The sequence below is a fragment of the Ornithorhynchus anatinus genome, chromosome 2 (genome assembly GCF_004115215.2).
Source record: "Ornithorhynchus anatinus isolate Pmale09 chromosome 2, mOrnAna1.pri.v4, whole genome shotgun sequence".
Lineage (NCBI taxonomy): Eukaryota > Metazoa > Chordata > Mammalia > Monotremata > Ornithorhynchidae > Ornithorhynchus > Ornithorhynchus anatinus.
Window position 1 is genome coordinate 35943862 of NC_041729.1, and position 17088 is coordinate 35960949.

The window sequence follows — 17088 nt, forward strand, 5'->3', positions numbered from 1 at the left end:
ATTCATTCACTAGTATTTATTGAGCGCTTACTATGTGCACAGCACTGTACTAAGCGCTTGGAAAGTACAAATCGGTAACAGAGACAGTCCCTGCCCTTTGACGGGCTCACAGTCTCATCGGGGGAGACGGATAGACAAGAGCAATAGCAATAAATAGAATCGAGGGGACGGACATCTCATTAAAACAACAGCTCGATAAATACCACTGGCGATGGTAAACATCATCGACGACCGGACCTAGGTCTCACGGGGTGTAAGTGGTGGAGCCGGGGCCAGAATCCCCATCTCCTGATTCCCGGGCCCCCGGGCTCGTTCTTCTAGGCCATGCTGTCGGACCTGCCCTCCCTGACTCCCGGAGCCGCTGACGTATTGACTGAGATAATGTACTTCTCGTCACTGAGGGCTAGATAGACTTGGTTATGTGCTATTTTAGGGCAGGAGAGGGACTAGCGTAGCTATCTGATGGTTGAGATATAACTGTGATTAAACCTCTCCTTTAATTTGGTGAGAGTTCTCTGGTCTCATTCTTAATACAACAATGGCATCTCACCACAGACTTCTCCACCCCTTGTTCTAATCGACAGTCGGAGAAACACAAAAGACCCCACCAGACTGAAACACGTCATAACGTTTTCCTAAGGACAGAAAGAAGCGAGACAGAAGAGTATTGAAGAGCACGCTTGAAGTAGTCGGTGAGGCTGGATCTTCAGGAATGCACTTATTAATCTTCAAATCCCTTTGTCTTGGGACACATCTGCGACCCCAGTACATTCTAAGAACAAATGGAGGAAAACACTTTGAGTCGAACTCGTAATTATACTGGAATTTAAAAGTAAATGTCATTTCAGAAATGCTTCGAGTGCCAGAGGCAGTTAAGGTACTGTATTCTTCCTATTACATTCCTGAAATATCTATGAGTCCGACACAGGGCGATGTAAACGATTTTAATGTGCATCCAGGACAGCGATGGCAGGGTTATTTCAGAGCAATTAAAATACAATGTGTAATCTTGGGCAGATCACTTCACTTCTCTGTGCCTCGCTTACCTCGTCTGTAAAATGGAGGTTAAGACTGTGAGCCCCGTGTGAGACGGGGACTGTGTCCAACCTGATGATCTTGTATCTACCCCAGAGCTTACTACAGTGCCTGGCACGTAGCGCTTAACAAATGCCATTAAATATAAGTATTGGCTCATCCGCTAAACCCCGGGATCATTAGATGGGATTTATCTGCTTTTCTTTCCCATTGGAGATTAATTCAGTCATATTTACTGAGTGCTTCCTGTGTGCAAAGGACTGTAGTAAGCGCGTGGGAGAGTACAATATAACAATAAACGGACACATTCCCTGCCTACAGTGAGTTCACAGTCTAGAGATTGCCAGCTTCTCTAGGGCTGGGCTTTTGTTTTGGATTTCTTTCTGTCTCTGTTCCCCATTTGTACATTCCAAGCACTTAGTACAGTGCTCTGCACATAGTAAGCGCTCAATAAATACTATTGAATGAATGAATGAATTTCTTTGGTGGGCCCTCTTCTCTTCCCAAGCATCTAGTACCTTGCTCTGCTCCCCCAAGGAAATCAATCAATCCATCAATGACTGGAATTTATTGAGCACTTACTATGTGCGGAGCACTCGACCCCAGACCTTAGAACGGTGCTCGGCACATAGCAAGCGCTTAACAAATATCATCATCGTCATTATTGTTATTACTAAGCTCCTGGGAGAGTACAACAGAATTAGCAGACCCGTTCCCTGTCCGTAAGGAGCTCACAGAGGGGGAGACAGACATTAATATAAATAAATCAATACATTATGGATGTATACGTAAGTGCTGAGGGGCTGAGGATGGGGTGAGTAAAAGGTGGAAATTCAAGTGCAAAGGGGACAGAAAGAGGAAATGAGGGCTTAATCAGGGAAGGCCTCTTTGAGGGAATGTGGTTTTAATAAGGGTTGAAGGTGGGGAGAGTGATTGTCTATTGGATATGAAGGATGAGGGAGTTCCAGGCCCGAGGGAGGACGTGATGATGATGATGATGATGGTATTTGTTAAATACTTACTATGTGCCAAGCACTGTTCTAAGCGCCGGGTTAGATACAAGTTTATCCGGTTGTCCCACACGGGGCTCTCAGTCTTAATCCTCATTTTACAGATGAGGGAACTGAGGCACAGAGAAGTCAGATGACTTGCCCAGGGGCACACAGCTGACAAGTGGCAGAGCCGGGATTAGAACCCACGGCCTCTGACTCCCAAGCAGGTGATCTTTCCACTCAAGTCACGCTGCTTCTCAAGGACTTGGACGAGGGGTCAGTGACGAGATAGATGAGATCGAGGTACAGTGTTAGTAGGTTGGCTTTAGAGGAGTGAAATGTGCGGGCTGGGCCCGAGTAGTAAATCAGGGAGATAAGGTAGGACGGGGCAAGGAGGCTGACTGCTTTGAAGCCTGTGGTAAGGAGTCTCTGTCTGATGTGGAGAGAATCAGTTGATACTGTTGATGATGATGACTTTTTTGGGCCAATTCCTTTACAGTTATTTTATTTCTGTTTCAAGGGTGTGGAGTACACCGAGACAGCTCCTGACAGCCAAATCCCACAAGATATCCAACGTGTCCCGCGTCAGTGAGTAAAAGAACTCACTGTCATCCTTCACTCTGCTCTCTCTTTCACCCCACACACCCAATCTGTTACCAAAAGCTGCCCGTCTCACCTTCATAACATCGCCAAGATCCACCCTTTCCTCGCCATCCAAACGGCTATCGGGCTGGTGCAAGCTCTCATCATATCCCGTCTGGATGATCGTGTCGGCCTCTTCTCGGATCTCCTTTCCTCCTGTCTCTCCCCGCTCCAGTCTATTCCTCACTCCGCTGCCTGGATCATCTTCCTACAGAAACGCTCTGGGCATGTCACTCCCCTCCTCAAAACCCTCCAGTGGTTGCCTATCGACTTCCATATCAAAACAGAAACTCCTCACCCTGGGCTTCAAAGCTCTCCATCCCCTTGCCCCCTCCTACCTCACCTCCCTTCTCTCTTTCCACTACCCACCCCGCACGCTCCGCTCCTCCGCCGCCCGCCTCCTCACCGTCCCCCGTCCTCGGCTATCCTGCCGTCGACCCCTGGCCCGCATCCTCCCTCCTCACCTCCGCCAAACTACCTCTCTTCCCCTCTTCAAGGCCCTACTGAGAGCTCACCTCCTCCAGGAGGCCTTCCCACACTGAGCCCTCCCTTTCCCTCTGCCCTCCCCCCCCCCCACTCCCCCTACTCCCTCTCCACAGCACTTGTGCATATTTGTATACATTATTTATTACTCATTTATTTTGTTACTGATGTGTCTATATCTATGATTCTATTTAACTTGATGATATTGACACCAGACTACTTGTTTTGTTTTGTTTTGTTGTCTGTCTCCCCCGTTTAGAGCCCACCGTTGGGCAGGGCTTGTCTCTATCTGTTGCCGAATTGTACCTTCCGAGTGCTTAGTACAGTGCTCTGCACGTAGTAAGCGCTCAATAAATACGATTTAGTGAATGAATAAATAGAACTAAATAAATTACAGATTATATAAATAAGTGCTTTGGGACTGAGGGAGGGGTGACTAAAGGGTGCAAATAATAACAATGATAATAATAACGATGGCATTTGTGAAGCGTTTACTGTGGGCCAAGCACTGTTCTAAGCGCCGAGCACCGTTCTAAGTGCTGGGCACTGTCGTAAGCGCTGAACACTGTGCAAATCCTAGTGCGTGGACCATGCAGAAGGAAGTGGATGAAGAGGAAATGAGGGCTTAGGGAAGGTCTCTTGGAGGAGAGGTGTTAATAATAATAATAATAATAGTATTTGTTAAGCACTTAATATGTGCCAAACACTGTTCTAAGCGCTGGGATCTTGCCTTGTCTTATGCTGTCATGTCCGACCCATAGCGAGACCGTGGACACATCTCTCCCAGAAAGCCCCACCTCCGTCTGCAATCGTTCCGGTTGTGGATCCATTGAGTTTTTTTGGTAAAACATGGAAATGGTTTACCGTCGCCTCCTTCCGCGCCGTCATCTTGAGTCTCCGCCCTCGACTCTCTATGCAGGGTCACCAGGCGGTCCCACGTGGGGCTCCCAGTCTTCATCCCCATTTTCCAGATGAGGGAACTGAGGCCCAGAGAGGTGAAGCGACTTGCCCAAAGTCACACAGCTGACCAGTGGCAGAGGCGGGATCAGGACCCAGGGCCTCTGACTCCCAAGCCCGGGCTCTTGCCACTGAGCCACGCTGCTTCTCGTGGCAGATGACACGCATCAGAAAACTACCGATAAAAATCAAAGAATCACAGGTCCGGAAGGGTCGTCTGGGTTATGATACCTCATCTGGAAAATGGGGATTTTCCTCACGTTGAGCCTCACGTGGGACAACCCGATGACCCTGTATCTACCCCAGCGCTTAGAACAGTGTTCGGCACATAGTAAGCGCTTAACAAATACCAACATTATTATTGTATCCCCCCTCAGTGCTTAGAACAGCGCTTTGCACATAGTAAGCGCTTAACAAATGCCATCATTATTATTTGCAGATGACACCACCAGAAGGCAGTAGGGTCCCATGGACTGAGACAGGTTTAGGAGCTGGTAGCCTTTCCTGATAATAATAATAATGACGATGATAATGATACTTGTTGAGCACTTACTATGTGCCAAGCACCGTTCTAAGCTCTGGGGTAGATACAAGTTCATCAGGTTGGACACAGGCCCTGTCCCACATGGGGCTCGTGCTCTCGATCCCCATTTTACCCATGAGGTAACCGAGGCGCAGAGAAGTGAAGTGACTTGTCCAAGGTCACACGGAAGACATGCGGCAGAGCTGGGATTAGAAGCTTTTGACTTCCAGGCCCCTGCCCGAGCCACTAAGCCACGCTGGTTCTCATCCCAGGCTGTACCCAGATCTGGGAGGCACAGATTATTCACGTGGCTCAGTGGAAAGAGCACGGGTTGGGGAGTCAGAGGTCATGGGTTCTAATTCCGACTCCGCCGCTTGTCAGCCGTGTGACTTTGGGCAAGCCACTTCACTTCTCTGGGCCTCCGTTCCCTCATCTGGAAAATGGGGATTAAGACTGTGAGGCCCACGTGGGACAACCTGATCACCTTGTAATATAATAATAATAATAATAGTATTTGTGAAGTGCTTACTATGTGCTAAGCACTGTTTTAAGCACTGGGGTTAATAGTGTTGGTGTTTGTTAAGAGCTTACTATGTGCCGAGCACTGTTTTAAGTGCCGGGGTAGATACAGGGTAATCAGGTTGTCCCACGTGAGGCTCACAGCTAATCCCCATTTTACAGATGAGGCAACTGAGGCACAGAGAAATGAAGTGACTTGCCCACAGTCACACAGCTGACAAGCGGCGGAGCTGGGATTCGAACTCATGTCTTCTGTCTCCCAAGCCCGGGCTCTTTCCACTGAGCCACGCTGCTTCTCTACAAGCTCATCAGGTCGTCAGGTTCTCCCGAGAGCCTTAATCCCTGTTTTCCAGGTGAGGTCTGAGGCCCAGAGAAGAGAAGGGACTTGCCCAAGGTCACCCAGCAGACAAGTGGCAGATCTGGAATTAGAACCCAGGGCCCTCGGACTCCCAGGCCCCTGCTCTTTCCGCTAGGCCAGCGCTTAGAACGCTGCTGGGCACCTAATAAGCGCTTAAGAAATGCCAGTATTACTCATGGCTCAGTGGAAAGAGCCCAAGGTTAGGAGTCAGAGGTCATGGGTTCTAATCCCGGCTCTGCCACTTGTCAGCTGGGTGTCTTTGGGCAAGTCACTTCACTTCTTGGGGGCCTCAGTGACCTCATCTGGAAAATGGGGATGAAGACTGGGACCCCTGTGTGGGACAACTTGATTACCCTCTATCTACCCTAGCGCTTAGAACGGTGGCTGGCACATAGTAAGCGCTTAACAGATACCAATGTTAGTATTATTATTATTAGAGAAGCAGCGTGGCACAGTGGAAAGAGCCCGGGTTGGGGAGTCAGAGGTCATGGGTTCGAATGCCGGTTCTGCCACTTGTCAGCTGTGTGACTGTGGGCAAGCCACTTCTCGGGGCCTCAGTTCCCTCATCTGTAAAGTGGGGATGAAGACTGAGAGCCACACGTGGGACACCCTGATGACCCTGTATCTCCCCCAGCACTCAGAAGAGTGCTCTGCACATATTAAGCGCTTAAAAAAATACCAACATTATTATTTTTATTAGGTCACTTCACTTCTCTGGGCTTCAGTGACCTCATCTGGAAAACGGGGATGAAGACTGGGAGCCTCACGGGGGGACAACCTGATGACCCTGCATCTCCCCCAGCGCTTAGAACAGTGCTCGGCACATAGTAAACACTTAACAAATACCAACATCATCATCATCATCATGATGATGATTATTATTATTATTATTTCAGATGAGTGTTGCTGGCAGTAGGGGGCAGCAGCAGGACGGCGCTGAGCGCGGGGGCGGGGCTTCCCTCCGAAGGGGGCGGGGCCTCCGTCTGCTGGGGCGTGGCCTCCCTCCCCTGGGGGCGTGGCTTCCCGCCGTCGGGGCGTGACCTCACTGCGTAGGGGCGTGGCTACCTCCGGGGACGTGGCCTCCCTCCCCTGGGGGCGTGGCTTCCCGGCGTCGGGGCGTGACTTCACCACGTAGGGGCGTGGCCTTCCCCCGCCGGGGCGGGGCTACGGCTGGGGGCGTGGCCTCCCTTCCCTGAGGGCGTGACCTCACCCCCTCGGGGGCGTGGCCACCTCTGGGGGGCGGGTCCTGGCCGTGCGCGTGCGGGGCCTCGCGCTCGGGCGCCCCCGCCCTGCCCAGTCTGGCCCGGGCTCCCGCGCTGGTGCTCGCGCCGGTGGTCGCGCTCGCGCCGTGGGGAGGGGGCAGGGTCGTCGGGCGCGGGCCGCAGCGTGGCCGTCGGGGATGCGCTGAGCCCCCGCACCTGCCGCCCGCCCCCCACATCTCCTCCGCCTCCTCTTCCTCCTCCTCCTCCTCCTCCTCCTCCTCCGGCCCTCCGGCCGCCGCCGCCGCCGCACCATGTCCCTGCCCAAAGGTAAGAGCGGGCTCGCCAAGGGCATGCAGGCATAGGCATGCACACACACGCTTGCACACACATGCATGCACACGCACACACACACGCGTGCGCACACATTCCTTCAACAGTATTTATTGAGCGCTTACTATGTGCAGAGCACTGGACTAAGCGCTGGGAATGGACAAGTGGGCAGGCACACATTCCGGGGTCACCCCCCCCCCCCATCCCCTCCCCACACAACCCAGGGTCACCCCTGGAGTCTCTCTCTCACACAACCCCTCCCGACCCCTGGGGGGCTGTCACGCCGGGGTCATAATAATAATAATAATAATAATAATAATAATAATAATAATGATGGTATTTGTTAAGCCCTATGTCCCGAGCACTATTCTAAGCGCGGGGGGAGGCACAGGCGTGATGAGGTTGTCCCCCAGGAGGCTCCCCCTCTTCATTCCCATTTTACAGATGAGGGAACTGAGGCCTAGAGAAGTGAAGTGACCTGCCCACGGTCCCAAAGCTGACAAGCGGCAGAGCCGGGATTCGAACCCGTGACCTCGGACTCCCAAGCCCGAGCTCTTTCCACTCAACCTCGCTGCTTCCCATCTCTCTATCTCTCTCTCCCCCCCTCCATCCCCCCCGCAAAAAGTCCTGGGGTCACCCTTAGGGTCTCTCACACACATTCATTCCGTAGTTCGTTCATTCATTCATTCATTCATTCATTCATTCAATAGTATTTATTGAGCGCTTACTATGTGCAGAGCACTGTACTAAGCGCTTGGAATGAACAAGTCGGCAACAGATAGAGACGGTCCCTGCCGTTTGACGGGCTTACGGTCTAATCGGGGGAGATGGACAGACGAGAACGATGGCGATAAATAGAGTCGAGGGGAAGAACATCTCGTAAAAACAATAAAACTAAACTAAATAGAATCGAGGCGATGTACATTTCATTAACAAAATAAATAGGGTAATGGAAATACATACAGTCGACCGGACGAGTACGGTGCCGAGGGGATGGGAAGGGAGAGGGGGAGGAGCAGAGGGAAAGGGGGGAAAAAGAGGGTTAAGCTGCGGAGAGGTGAAGGGGGGGTGGGAGAGGGAGTAGAGGGAGAAGAGGAGCTCAGTCTGGGAAGGCCTCTTGGAGGAGGTGAGTTTTAAGTAGGGTTTTGAAGAGGGCAAGAGCATCAGTTTGGCGGAGGTGAGGAGGGAGGGCGTTCCGGGCCCGCGGGAGGACGTGGCCCGGGGGTCGACGGCGGGATGGGCGAGACCCAGGGACGGTGAGGAGGTGGGCGGCGGAGGATAGGAGCGTGCGGGGTGGGCGGTGGAAAGAGAGAAGGGAGGAGAGGTAGGAAGTTCATTCAATACTATTTATTGAGCGCTTACTACGTGCAGAGCACTGGACTAAGCACTTGGAATGTACAATTAGGCAACAGATAGAGACAATTCCTGCCCAATGACGGGCTCACAGTCTAGTCAGGGGAGACAGAGGGACAAAAACAAGACAACATAATCACGATAAATAGAATCAAGGGGATGGACACCTCATTACATCCAGACACACACACCCCTGGGGTCTCTCACACACACATACACACACACCCTGCGGTCCCTTCCCCCCCCAACATCCCGGGGTCATCCCTGGGGTCATACACACACACACACACTCCCGGGGTCACCACCATTCTCGGCGCTGGGCTGGATACAGGTTGGATACAGTCCCGGTCCCACATGGGCCGCCCAATCTCTCCCTTAAGCCCAGCTCCCGTGTCATATTTTGCCTCATTCCCCTCACTATGAGTCAAACACTGCTCTGAGCGCCGGAGGAGATACAGGTTGGGCACAGTCCCGGTCCCACATGGGGCGCCCGGTCTCTTCCTTAAGCCCAGCTCCGAGGTCTTTGATGTCAGCTTTTGCCCCACTCTCCTTACTACGGGTCAAACACTGTTCCGAGCGCTGGGGTGGATGCGGGTTGGACCCAGGCCCGGTCCCACGCGGGGCGCTCGGTCTCTCCCTGAAGCCCAGCTTGGGTGTCATTAGTGTCAAATTTGGCCCCCCGGCCCAAGACGGTTGCCCCTCTTCTACCCTGCTCCTCACCCCATCCTCTCTGCCCGTAGTGGCAGTTTCTCTGTCCTGCCTTCAGATGTCACAGATGAATTTAACATCGCTTATTAGCCGTGGGCAGGGCCCCCTTCCAGCCTCAGGTTCCGAGAACTTTCCGAAAGGTAAAGCCAGGCGCCGGTCGCGTCTCGGCTCTCCGGTGATTTTTGCCATCCCCCTAGCGGAGTTGGGCTGCCCACGGGACCGACGGAGGTTTTCTGGGAAGAGGTGACCGTGTCCTGTTCATTCTTCCGCCTCTCCGCCGTGTAGACTCTTTCCTGGAAATTCAGAAGAGGCGGCAGAAGCAGAGAATGGTTTGTCATTGGGGGGGGAACACAGGTCTTCCCAATGCGTTCAACTTGGCCTTTCAGCCTCCTTTGAGAAAGAATCCCTCATCTGGTTCGGCAGCAGTCAGGGGGCCTAGCAACAAGTTTTTCAGTGCCTGGGCCTCCGGAGTCCAGAGGTGGCCAGGGAAACAAGGGGGAGATTTGCAGAAAAGGAGAAGGTGCATTTAACTTGGCCCTTCAGCCTCCTTTGAGAAAGAATCCTTCACGTGGTTCAGCGGCAGTTGGGGTCCTAGCAACGGATTTTTCAGTGCCTGGGCCTCCGGAGTCCAGAGTTGGTTCAAGAGAGAGGAGGCGGGTCCTAGTAGAGAGTCCTGTGGCGGGATGGGAGAAGAAGCAGAAGCTTTCCGATTGACTGGTTTGTAAACTCTGAATACCACTGAAGTCGGGGCCCAGGGATCCGAGGCAGCAATTACAGGTCTCGGTTTAGTTTTGTTTCCTGAGGATTGTGAAAGGAGGGGAAGCCCCTCGGTGAGCAGGTTTCTCACTTTTTAAAATGCTGCCCTAAAAAAACCCCAACAAAACTGTGAAAGGAAATTAGGTTATATATATTGGGCAGCGGGGCTGGTGGGCGTCGGGGGAGGCTGGATCTGTCGCCTGTGTGGCTTCTGCTGCATAACTTTCAATGACCCGAGTCCTCAAGTATGGACTGGCTGGGGGCTGTACATCATTTAGGTCAGCAGGATCTTAAGGCGTAATTACATCTTACGTAAATGCCGATGCCAGGATACCTGACCGTTGCCCAACTGTCCGTGAGTAACGCATGAAATACTCAGTAAAGGAACCGTGGGGAGCTGGCATGTCAAGGAATAACATGCTTTTCATAGTTTCGGAGGCATTCACAAGCGGGTAAATAGGAGACCTCCCGAGTTCAGCTCTTTGGCCGCTGAAGTTCGGTGACGGAGATCGGGTCAATATTTTGAGGAATTTGTCGCCCGAAGATATCTGTGCGAGACAGTCGTGCTTCCTGACGTACCGACTTTTGAATGCCCGGCCCCTGCCACTTGCTGAACGCTTCAGCATTGTGGGTGGGAGGTTACGTTATGATATAGGGGGCTTGGGGGGGCGAGCCTATGAAATGAAGTGAGCTAGGGTGGGGATAGTTGGGGACGGAGCAGCAGTGTGGCCTCATGAGGCTATTGATGCCTGTTTACCGGTTTCGATGTCTGTCTCCCCGCCTTCTAGCCTGTGAGCCCGTCGTGGGCAGGGATTGTCTCTCTTTGTTGCTGAACTGTACTTCCCAAGCGCTTAGTACAGTGCTCTGCACACACTAAGCGCTGAATAGATACGATCGAATGGATGAATGAATGGAAAGATCACAGGCCTGAGAGTCAGAGGACCTGAGTTCTAATCCCGGCCTTGGCGTGCGCCTGGTTTGTGAGCTCGAGCAAGTCACCAGACTTCTCTGTACCTCAGTTTCATTATTTGTAAATAGGGGATTAAATTCCTGTTCTCCCTCTGCTTTAGACTGAGCCCTGTGGAAGACAGGGACTGTGTCTGACGAGATTATCTTGATTCCACCCCAGTACGAGACAACAGAAACGGCATGGCGTAGTGAGTAGAGCACGGGCCTGGAAGTCGGAAGGTCATGGATTCTAATCCTGGCCTCACCACTTGTCTGATGTGTGAATTTGGGCAAGTCATTTCACTCCCTGTGCCTCAGTTACCTCATCTGTAAAATGGGGATTGAGACTGGGAGCCCCTCGTGGGTCGGGGACTGTGCCCAACCCGATTTTCTCGTATCCATCCCGGCGTTTAATACGGTGCGTGGCACATAGTAAGTTTCTTAGCCAATACCACGATTATTATTACCGTTACTACTACGTGCTCGGCCCATAACGACTTAAATACAATTATTAATATTAGCTGCGTGTGCATCTCTAGGTACCTGCTTGCACACCCGCTTTTGTACCCTCCAAAGTGTTTAATGTAGTTCTCCACACTCAGTTGGTGTTCAGTAGTAGTATTTTTTTATTTGGCTGGTTGTCTGGCCGGTGTTCCGCGGCAACTTTGGATGCTTTCCCGGGCCCTGGAGTGAGTCTGAGGGGAGGGAGGAGGGAGGAAGGTTGCCCACCCACCTCCGCATCCAACAGGAACTCCTCTCCATTTTCTTAAAACACTCCCATCTCCTTGCCCCCTCCTACTTCACCCTACTGCTCTCCTACCAGAACCCAGCACGCATACTCCACTCCTCTAATGCTGACCTTCTCTCTGCACCTACATCTCATCCCTCTCGCCACTGACCCTTCGGTCACGTCTCCCATCTGGCCTGGAACGCCCTCCCTCCTCAAATCCGGCAATGACTCTTCCCTCCTTCAAAGACTGAAGGCACATCTCCTCCAAGAGGCCTTCCTTGACTAAGCTCCCCGTCCTCTTCCTCTCTCCCTTCTGCGTCACCCTGACTTGCTCCCTTTATCCACCCCTCCACCAGCCCCTCGGTACTTATGTACGTAACTGTAACTTATTTGTTTATATTAATGTCTGTCTCCCCCGCTAGACTGTAAGCTTGCTGTGGGCAGGGACTGCCTCAGTTTATTTTTCATTCATTCAATAGTATTTATTGAGCGCTTACTAGGTGCAGAGCACTGTACTAAGCGCTTGGAATGTACAATTCGGCGACAGATAGAGACATTGCCTGCCCAGTGACGGGCTCACAGTCTAAACCGGGAAGACAGCAAAGCAAAAACAAGACAACATGATCAAGATAAGTAGAATCAAGGGGATGTACACCTCATTAACAAAATAAATAGGGTAATAAATAATATATACAAATGAGCACAGTGCTGAGGGAAGGGGGAAGGAGGATGGGGAGGAGCAAAGGGAGGGGGGAGGCACTCTCCCAAAAACTTAGTACAGTGCTCTGCACACAGTTATGTGCTCAGTAAATGTGATCGAATGAATGAGTGAAAGGATGGGGCTGAAGACTGTGGCTTGAGGGGTGTACTGGAAAGAGAGATGGAGATGTTTCTGGGGAGGAATTCTGGCCCGAGGTGGAGCTCAAGGACGGCGAGTCGGGTTTATGTCCGTCACTCTCTGTCCCTCTCCCCTCAGGACCCAGGCCCCCTCTCTTCCTCCCTCATGCAGCTCCATTCGTGCGGGCACGTTGGGCCTGGGGTGGGAAGCTGCGGTTCCCAGTGTGCGGTGTGGGTGAGGACCGTAGCTCGAGGCTGGCAGCTGCACGTGACAGAAACAGATCTTTTCTGGGCAGTGCTGTAACATCTGTAGTTGACTATAAATGACAGTGATTGCAGTTGCTCAGGAAGAGGCATAAACATATTATGTGTGATGTCCTGAAAGAGAAAGACTATTTAATAAGTCGTCGATTAGGGGGCCGATGGGTGCTCTGCCCATCCCTGAGGCACTCCAGATTTCCCCTCCTCCTCCTCCTCATTCAATCAATGGTATTTATTGGATGTTTACTGTATGCAGAGCGCTGTACTAAACGGTTGGAAGAGTACAGTATAACAGAGGTGCTAGACACATTTCCTGCCCACAAGGAGTCCAGAGGGGCAGAGTCCTCTTCCATCGCCACCCCAAGGATGCATTAACCCCGCAACACTGTTGGCCGAGGTATCTGTTGGAGAAGGCCGAGCCGAACTTCTTTGCCCGTGTGATTTGGCGTCATTCCTTCCAAGTTGGCTTGCCCCTAGACCAGGTCCCCGACATCAGATCCAAAGAGCGCTTGCTCTTTGCCGGTGCACTTGAGGTCTGAATCCCTCTAAACATTCAAATTGCACGGCTGCTTCTCCCGGCTCTTGTTTCAGTGTAGACTGGTTCCGCATTAGTTCCTTTGCATGTGCTTAGATAGGTCAACCATCGAATGATGCAAATAAGCCGTCGCGGTTAGCTCCCTACTGGGTGGGGGCGGTGTGTGTGCGTGTCCGCGAATGCCCGTCTTCTCTGTCGACTCTGCCTCTCCTTTCTTTTTACCCAAAAGAATTTGAACGAAGCGGGGAGTGGTTGGTCGACCTTAAGGATCTGTTACATTTTTCATCTTTCAGCTTCCTCCTTTGACTCCTCCTTGCAACCGGATTCTTTGCAGCCAGTGACACTCAGCCGGGGTGGTAGCTCTTCAGGGTCAATAGGTTAAACGTCTCTAGAAGGGTGCAGCACAGAGGCACGCGTCTGTCTTCTCCCCGGCCCGTCCGACCCGGCCGTGCTTCTCCTTCGAGAGGCAAGGGGTTAGTGGCCAAGCAAGAAGATTTATCAGCTGCTGTCTTTTCGAAGGAAAACCCATGTTCTCCTTTATCAGATGTCGCCGTCGGTTGAAGCAGAGTCGGGGTAGATTTTCCACGCCTCACGGTTCTGAACCTCCGGAGCTTAGCTTGTGATGCGCCTTCCTGCAAGTCCGATACAGATGAGTGAAAACAAAACCGCCCGAGGGGGGGAGGGGGAAGGAAGGGGGCGTCAGGTCCCTGCCCGTCCACCGAGCTCAAAACAGCGGCACGGAACTGCGTGGAGTTGCATTCGGAGTCGAGTCTGTCGGCGTCTCGGCCCCGACCGTTATCGACGGTGCGGTGTTCACTCTAGGCCGTCCCCTCCGGCCGCCGCCGGCCGCCGTGTGAGCGTGCGTCACGGCCGGGGAAATTCTTGAACTCTGACCCCTTGCTGCTCCTCATCCCGAGTCGCCCCGAAATGGATGGAGTGTGGAGTTGGAGGGGGATTTCCCCCTCCCTCGGGGTGACGCACGGGAAGCGTCGTCTCCGGGGGCTCCGATCCAGCGGGGCGCCCGACTCCTCGGGGAGGGGAGAGTGGACGCCGGGGCCTCTAGGGCAGCCCAGGTGACTCAGCAGTGATAAAATGCTCCCGAGTGGAGTTGCTGACTCACAGGCAGGGCATGCATGCTGAAACTGGCCTGTCTGCACACTTCCCAACTTAAAAGGGCAACAGCCGGCTCTTCCCCCGCCTCCGCCACCGCCGGCAACCAGTTTAAGACGCCTTAACGAGCGCAGGCCTTCCCGGCTGGGAAGGGGCGCCGCGCAGGGCGGGAGAGAGGGAGAGACTCGACTGGGAGCAGCCCGGTGGCTCCGTTTTTATTATCCACGGAGGCCTTAAATCGTCCTGCTCGGCCTGTTCCCCTCCCGGGGCTCGCATCTGCCTCTGGGGAATCTCCCCGGATCGAGGCTGGCGGTGATGGCTCCCCGGGCCTGATCCCGGGTGATGATAATACTGACGACTGTGGCACTGGTTAAGCGCTTACTGGGCGCCGAGCACCGTACGGAGCGCCGGAGTGGCTCCGAGCACATCGGGTTGGGCGCGGTCCCTGTCCCGAGTGGGGCTCACTGTCTTAATTCCCATTTTGCAGATGAGGTCGCCGAGGCACGGAGAAGTGAAGCGACTCGCCTAAGGTCACACAGGCAGGTGGCGGAGCCGGGATTAGGACCCGTGGCCTCCTGATGCCCAGGCTCGTGCTCTATAGGCTAGGCCACGCTGCTCCTCCCAGAAATTGTGGCATTATCTTTTTGACACGGCTAAAGCAGGACCCTTCACACTCATGTTTAAGGTATTAATGAACTCACTGGGGAAAGATGTTCGGTAAACGCCGAAGGATGATGACAAGTCGATTTATAATAATGTAGAGTTGGTGACTTCAGGCCACGCATTCTGGTTAAGACAGGACAGCCCTGGGTTTCTGCAGGTGATCAGTCAGTCAGTCGATCTTAGCGAGTGCTTACTGCGCACGGAGCACTGTACTAAGCGCTTGGGAGAGTTCAGCATAACGGAGGTGATGGACCCGTTCCCCGCCCACAGCGATCTCACGGTCTAGAGGGGGGAGGCAGACAATAATATAAATAAAGCAATTAGGGATACGCACAGAAGTGCCGCGGCCTTGAGGGAGGGGTGGATGAAAGGTGCGAATTCAAGTGCAAGGACCATGCAGGGAAGGAGTGGGAAAAGAAGAAATGAGGGCTCAGTCGGGGAAGGCCTCTCGGAGGAGATGTGCTTTTAGTAAGGCTCCGAAGGTGGGGAGGGTGATCGTCTGTCGGATACGAAGAGGGAGGGCGTTCCGGGCCAGAGGCAGGACGTGGGCGAGAGCTCGGCGGTGCGATAGATGAGATCGAGGTACAGCGAGTAGGTTGGCTTTAGAGGAGCCAAGTGTGCGTGGGCTGGGTTGTAGTAGTCAATCAGGGAGGTAAGGTAGGAAGGGGTAAGGCGACTGACCGCTTTAAAACCTCTGGTAAGGCGTTTCTGTCGGACGCGGAGGTGGATGGGCGACCGTTAGAGATTCTTGAGGAGGGGGGAAACGGGGACTGAACGTTTTTGTGGAAAAACGGTCTGAAGTATAACCTGGAGTGGGGAGAGACGGGAGGCCGGGAGGTCAGCAAGGAGGCCGACGTGGTATTCGAGATCGGTTAGTATAGTGCTTGGGTTAATGTGGTAACGGTGTGGACGGAGAGGAAAGGAGAGATTTTAGCGATGTCGCTAGGGTTGAATCAGCAGGATGTAGTGACCGATTGAATACGCGGGTTGAATGAGAGGGAAGAGTCAAGGATAATGCCAAGGTCACAGGCCTGAGGGACAGGAAAGATGGTGGTGCTGTCCACGGTGACGGGAAAATCACGGGGAGGACAGGGTTGAATGGGAGAGAGGAGTCGAGGAAAAAAGGTCAGGGGTGACTTTTGAAATGTAAAAAAAAATACCCTGTATTTGGGGCTACCCAGTTAAGCTGGGAGTCTACTGCGCACCCATCCCCAACTGCTCTATATCCCTCTAAATGTTTGGATGCCGACTCTGACCAGATGCCTGGGCCTTCTGGGTGATCTGACGGGCCAGAGAGTGGCTCTCGGAGTCACGCTCAATCAGTAAATGGTATTTACCGAGTGCCTACCGAACACTGTACTAAGCACTTGGGAGAGTACAGTACACTCCATAAGCACAATCCCTGCCTTCAGGGAGCTGATGGTCTGATGAGATCTGGGTTCTGGTCCTGGCCCTGCCCCCCGGCCTGCTGTGTGACCTTGGGTAATAATAATAATGTTGGTATTTGTTAAGCGCTTACTATGTGCAGAGCACCGTTCTAAGCGCTGGGGTAGACACAGGGGAATCAGGTTGTCCCACGTGGGGCTCACAGTCTTTAATCCCCATTTTACAGATGAGGTGACTGAGGCGCAGAGAAGTTAAGTGACTTGCCCACAGTCACACGGCTGACAAGTTGGGTATGTCACATGACTTCTCTGGCCCTCTGTTTCCTTATCTGAAAAGTGGGGATGATACCTACCTCTTCTTACCTTATAGGGTTGCTGTAAGACTAGAATGAAGTAATGGCCCTGAAAGTACTTTAGCAGAAAAAAGGCACGGTATCCCAGATGAGGTTTTATTACTGCAGTGTAAGTGTGAGGTCTGGGTGACTCTTCTGGTGGTAAGACCAGGAAGAGCAACTTCGAGCTTTGCCTTTGAGCTTTGAGTGTAGTTTGGTTATCACATTTGTTCTGGGGGACGAGAATAGTAATAACGTCTTTTACGGTGGAAATGAAAGTGAAAAGGAGAAATCCAGCCAAGAGAGTAGGGGAGACCGCTCGAACTCCATAAAGCACACTACTGTGCTTTGTGCAGAAGGGTTTGCCCTTGAAATAAACGATCTTCGTCCGTCAGGATCAGCGTCTGGACATCCCCAACTCCCAAGTGA

The 17088-nt window shown here is 52.7% G+C and overlaps 1 protein-coding gene across 1 annotated transcript in view; it reads left to right on the plus strand.

Moving 5' to 3' along the window:
* The first annotated feature begins 6829 nt into the window (after positions 1 to 6829).
* The window catches only part of MAP2K3 (mitogen-activated protein kinase kinase 3), a 57865-nt gene continuing 47606 nt past the window's right edge, over positions 6830 to 17088 (plus strand). Inside the window, exon 1 of the mRNA XM_029053902.2 lies at positions 6830 to 7038. Coding sequence (XP_028909735.1) covers positions 7023 to 7038 — 16 coding nt within the window. The 5' untranslated portion in view covers positions 6830 to 7022. The remainder of the gene's footprint in view (positions 7039 to 17088) is intronic.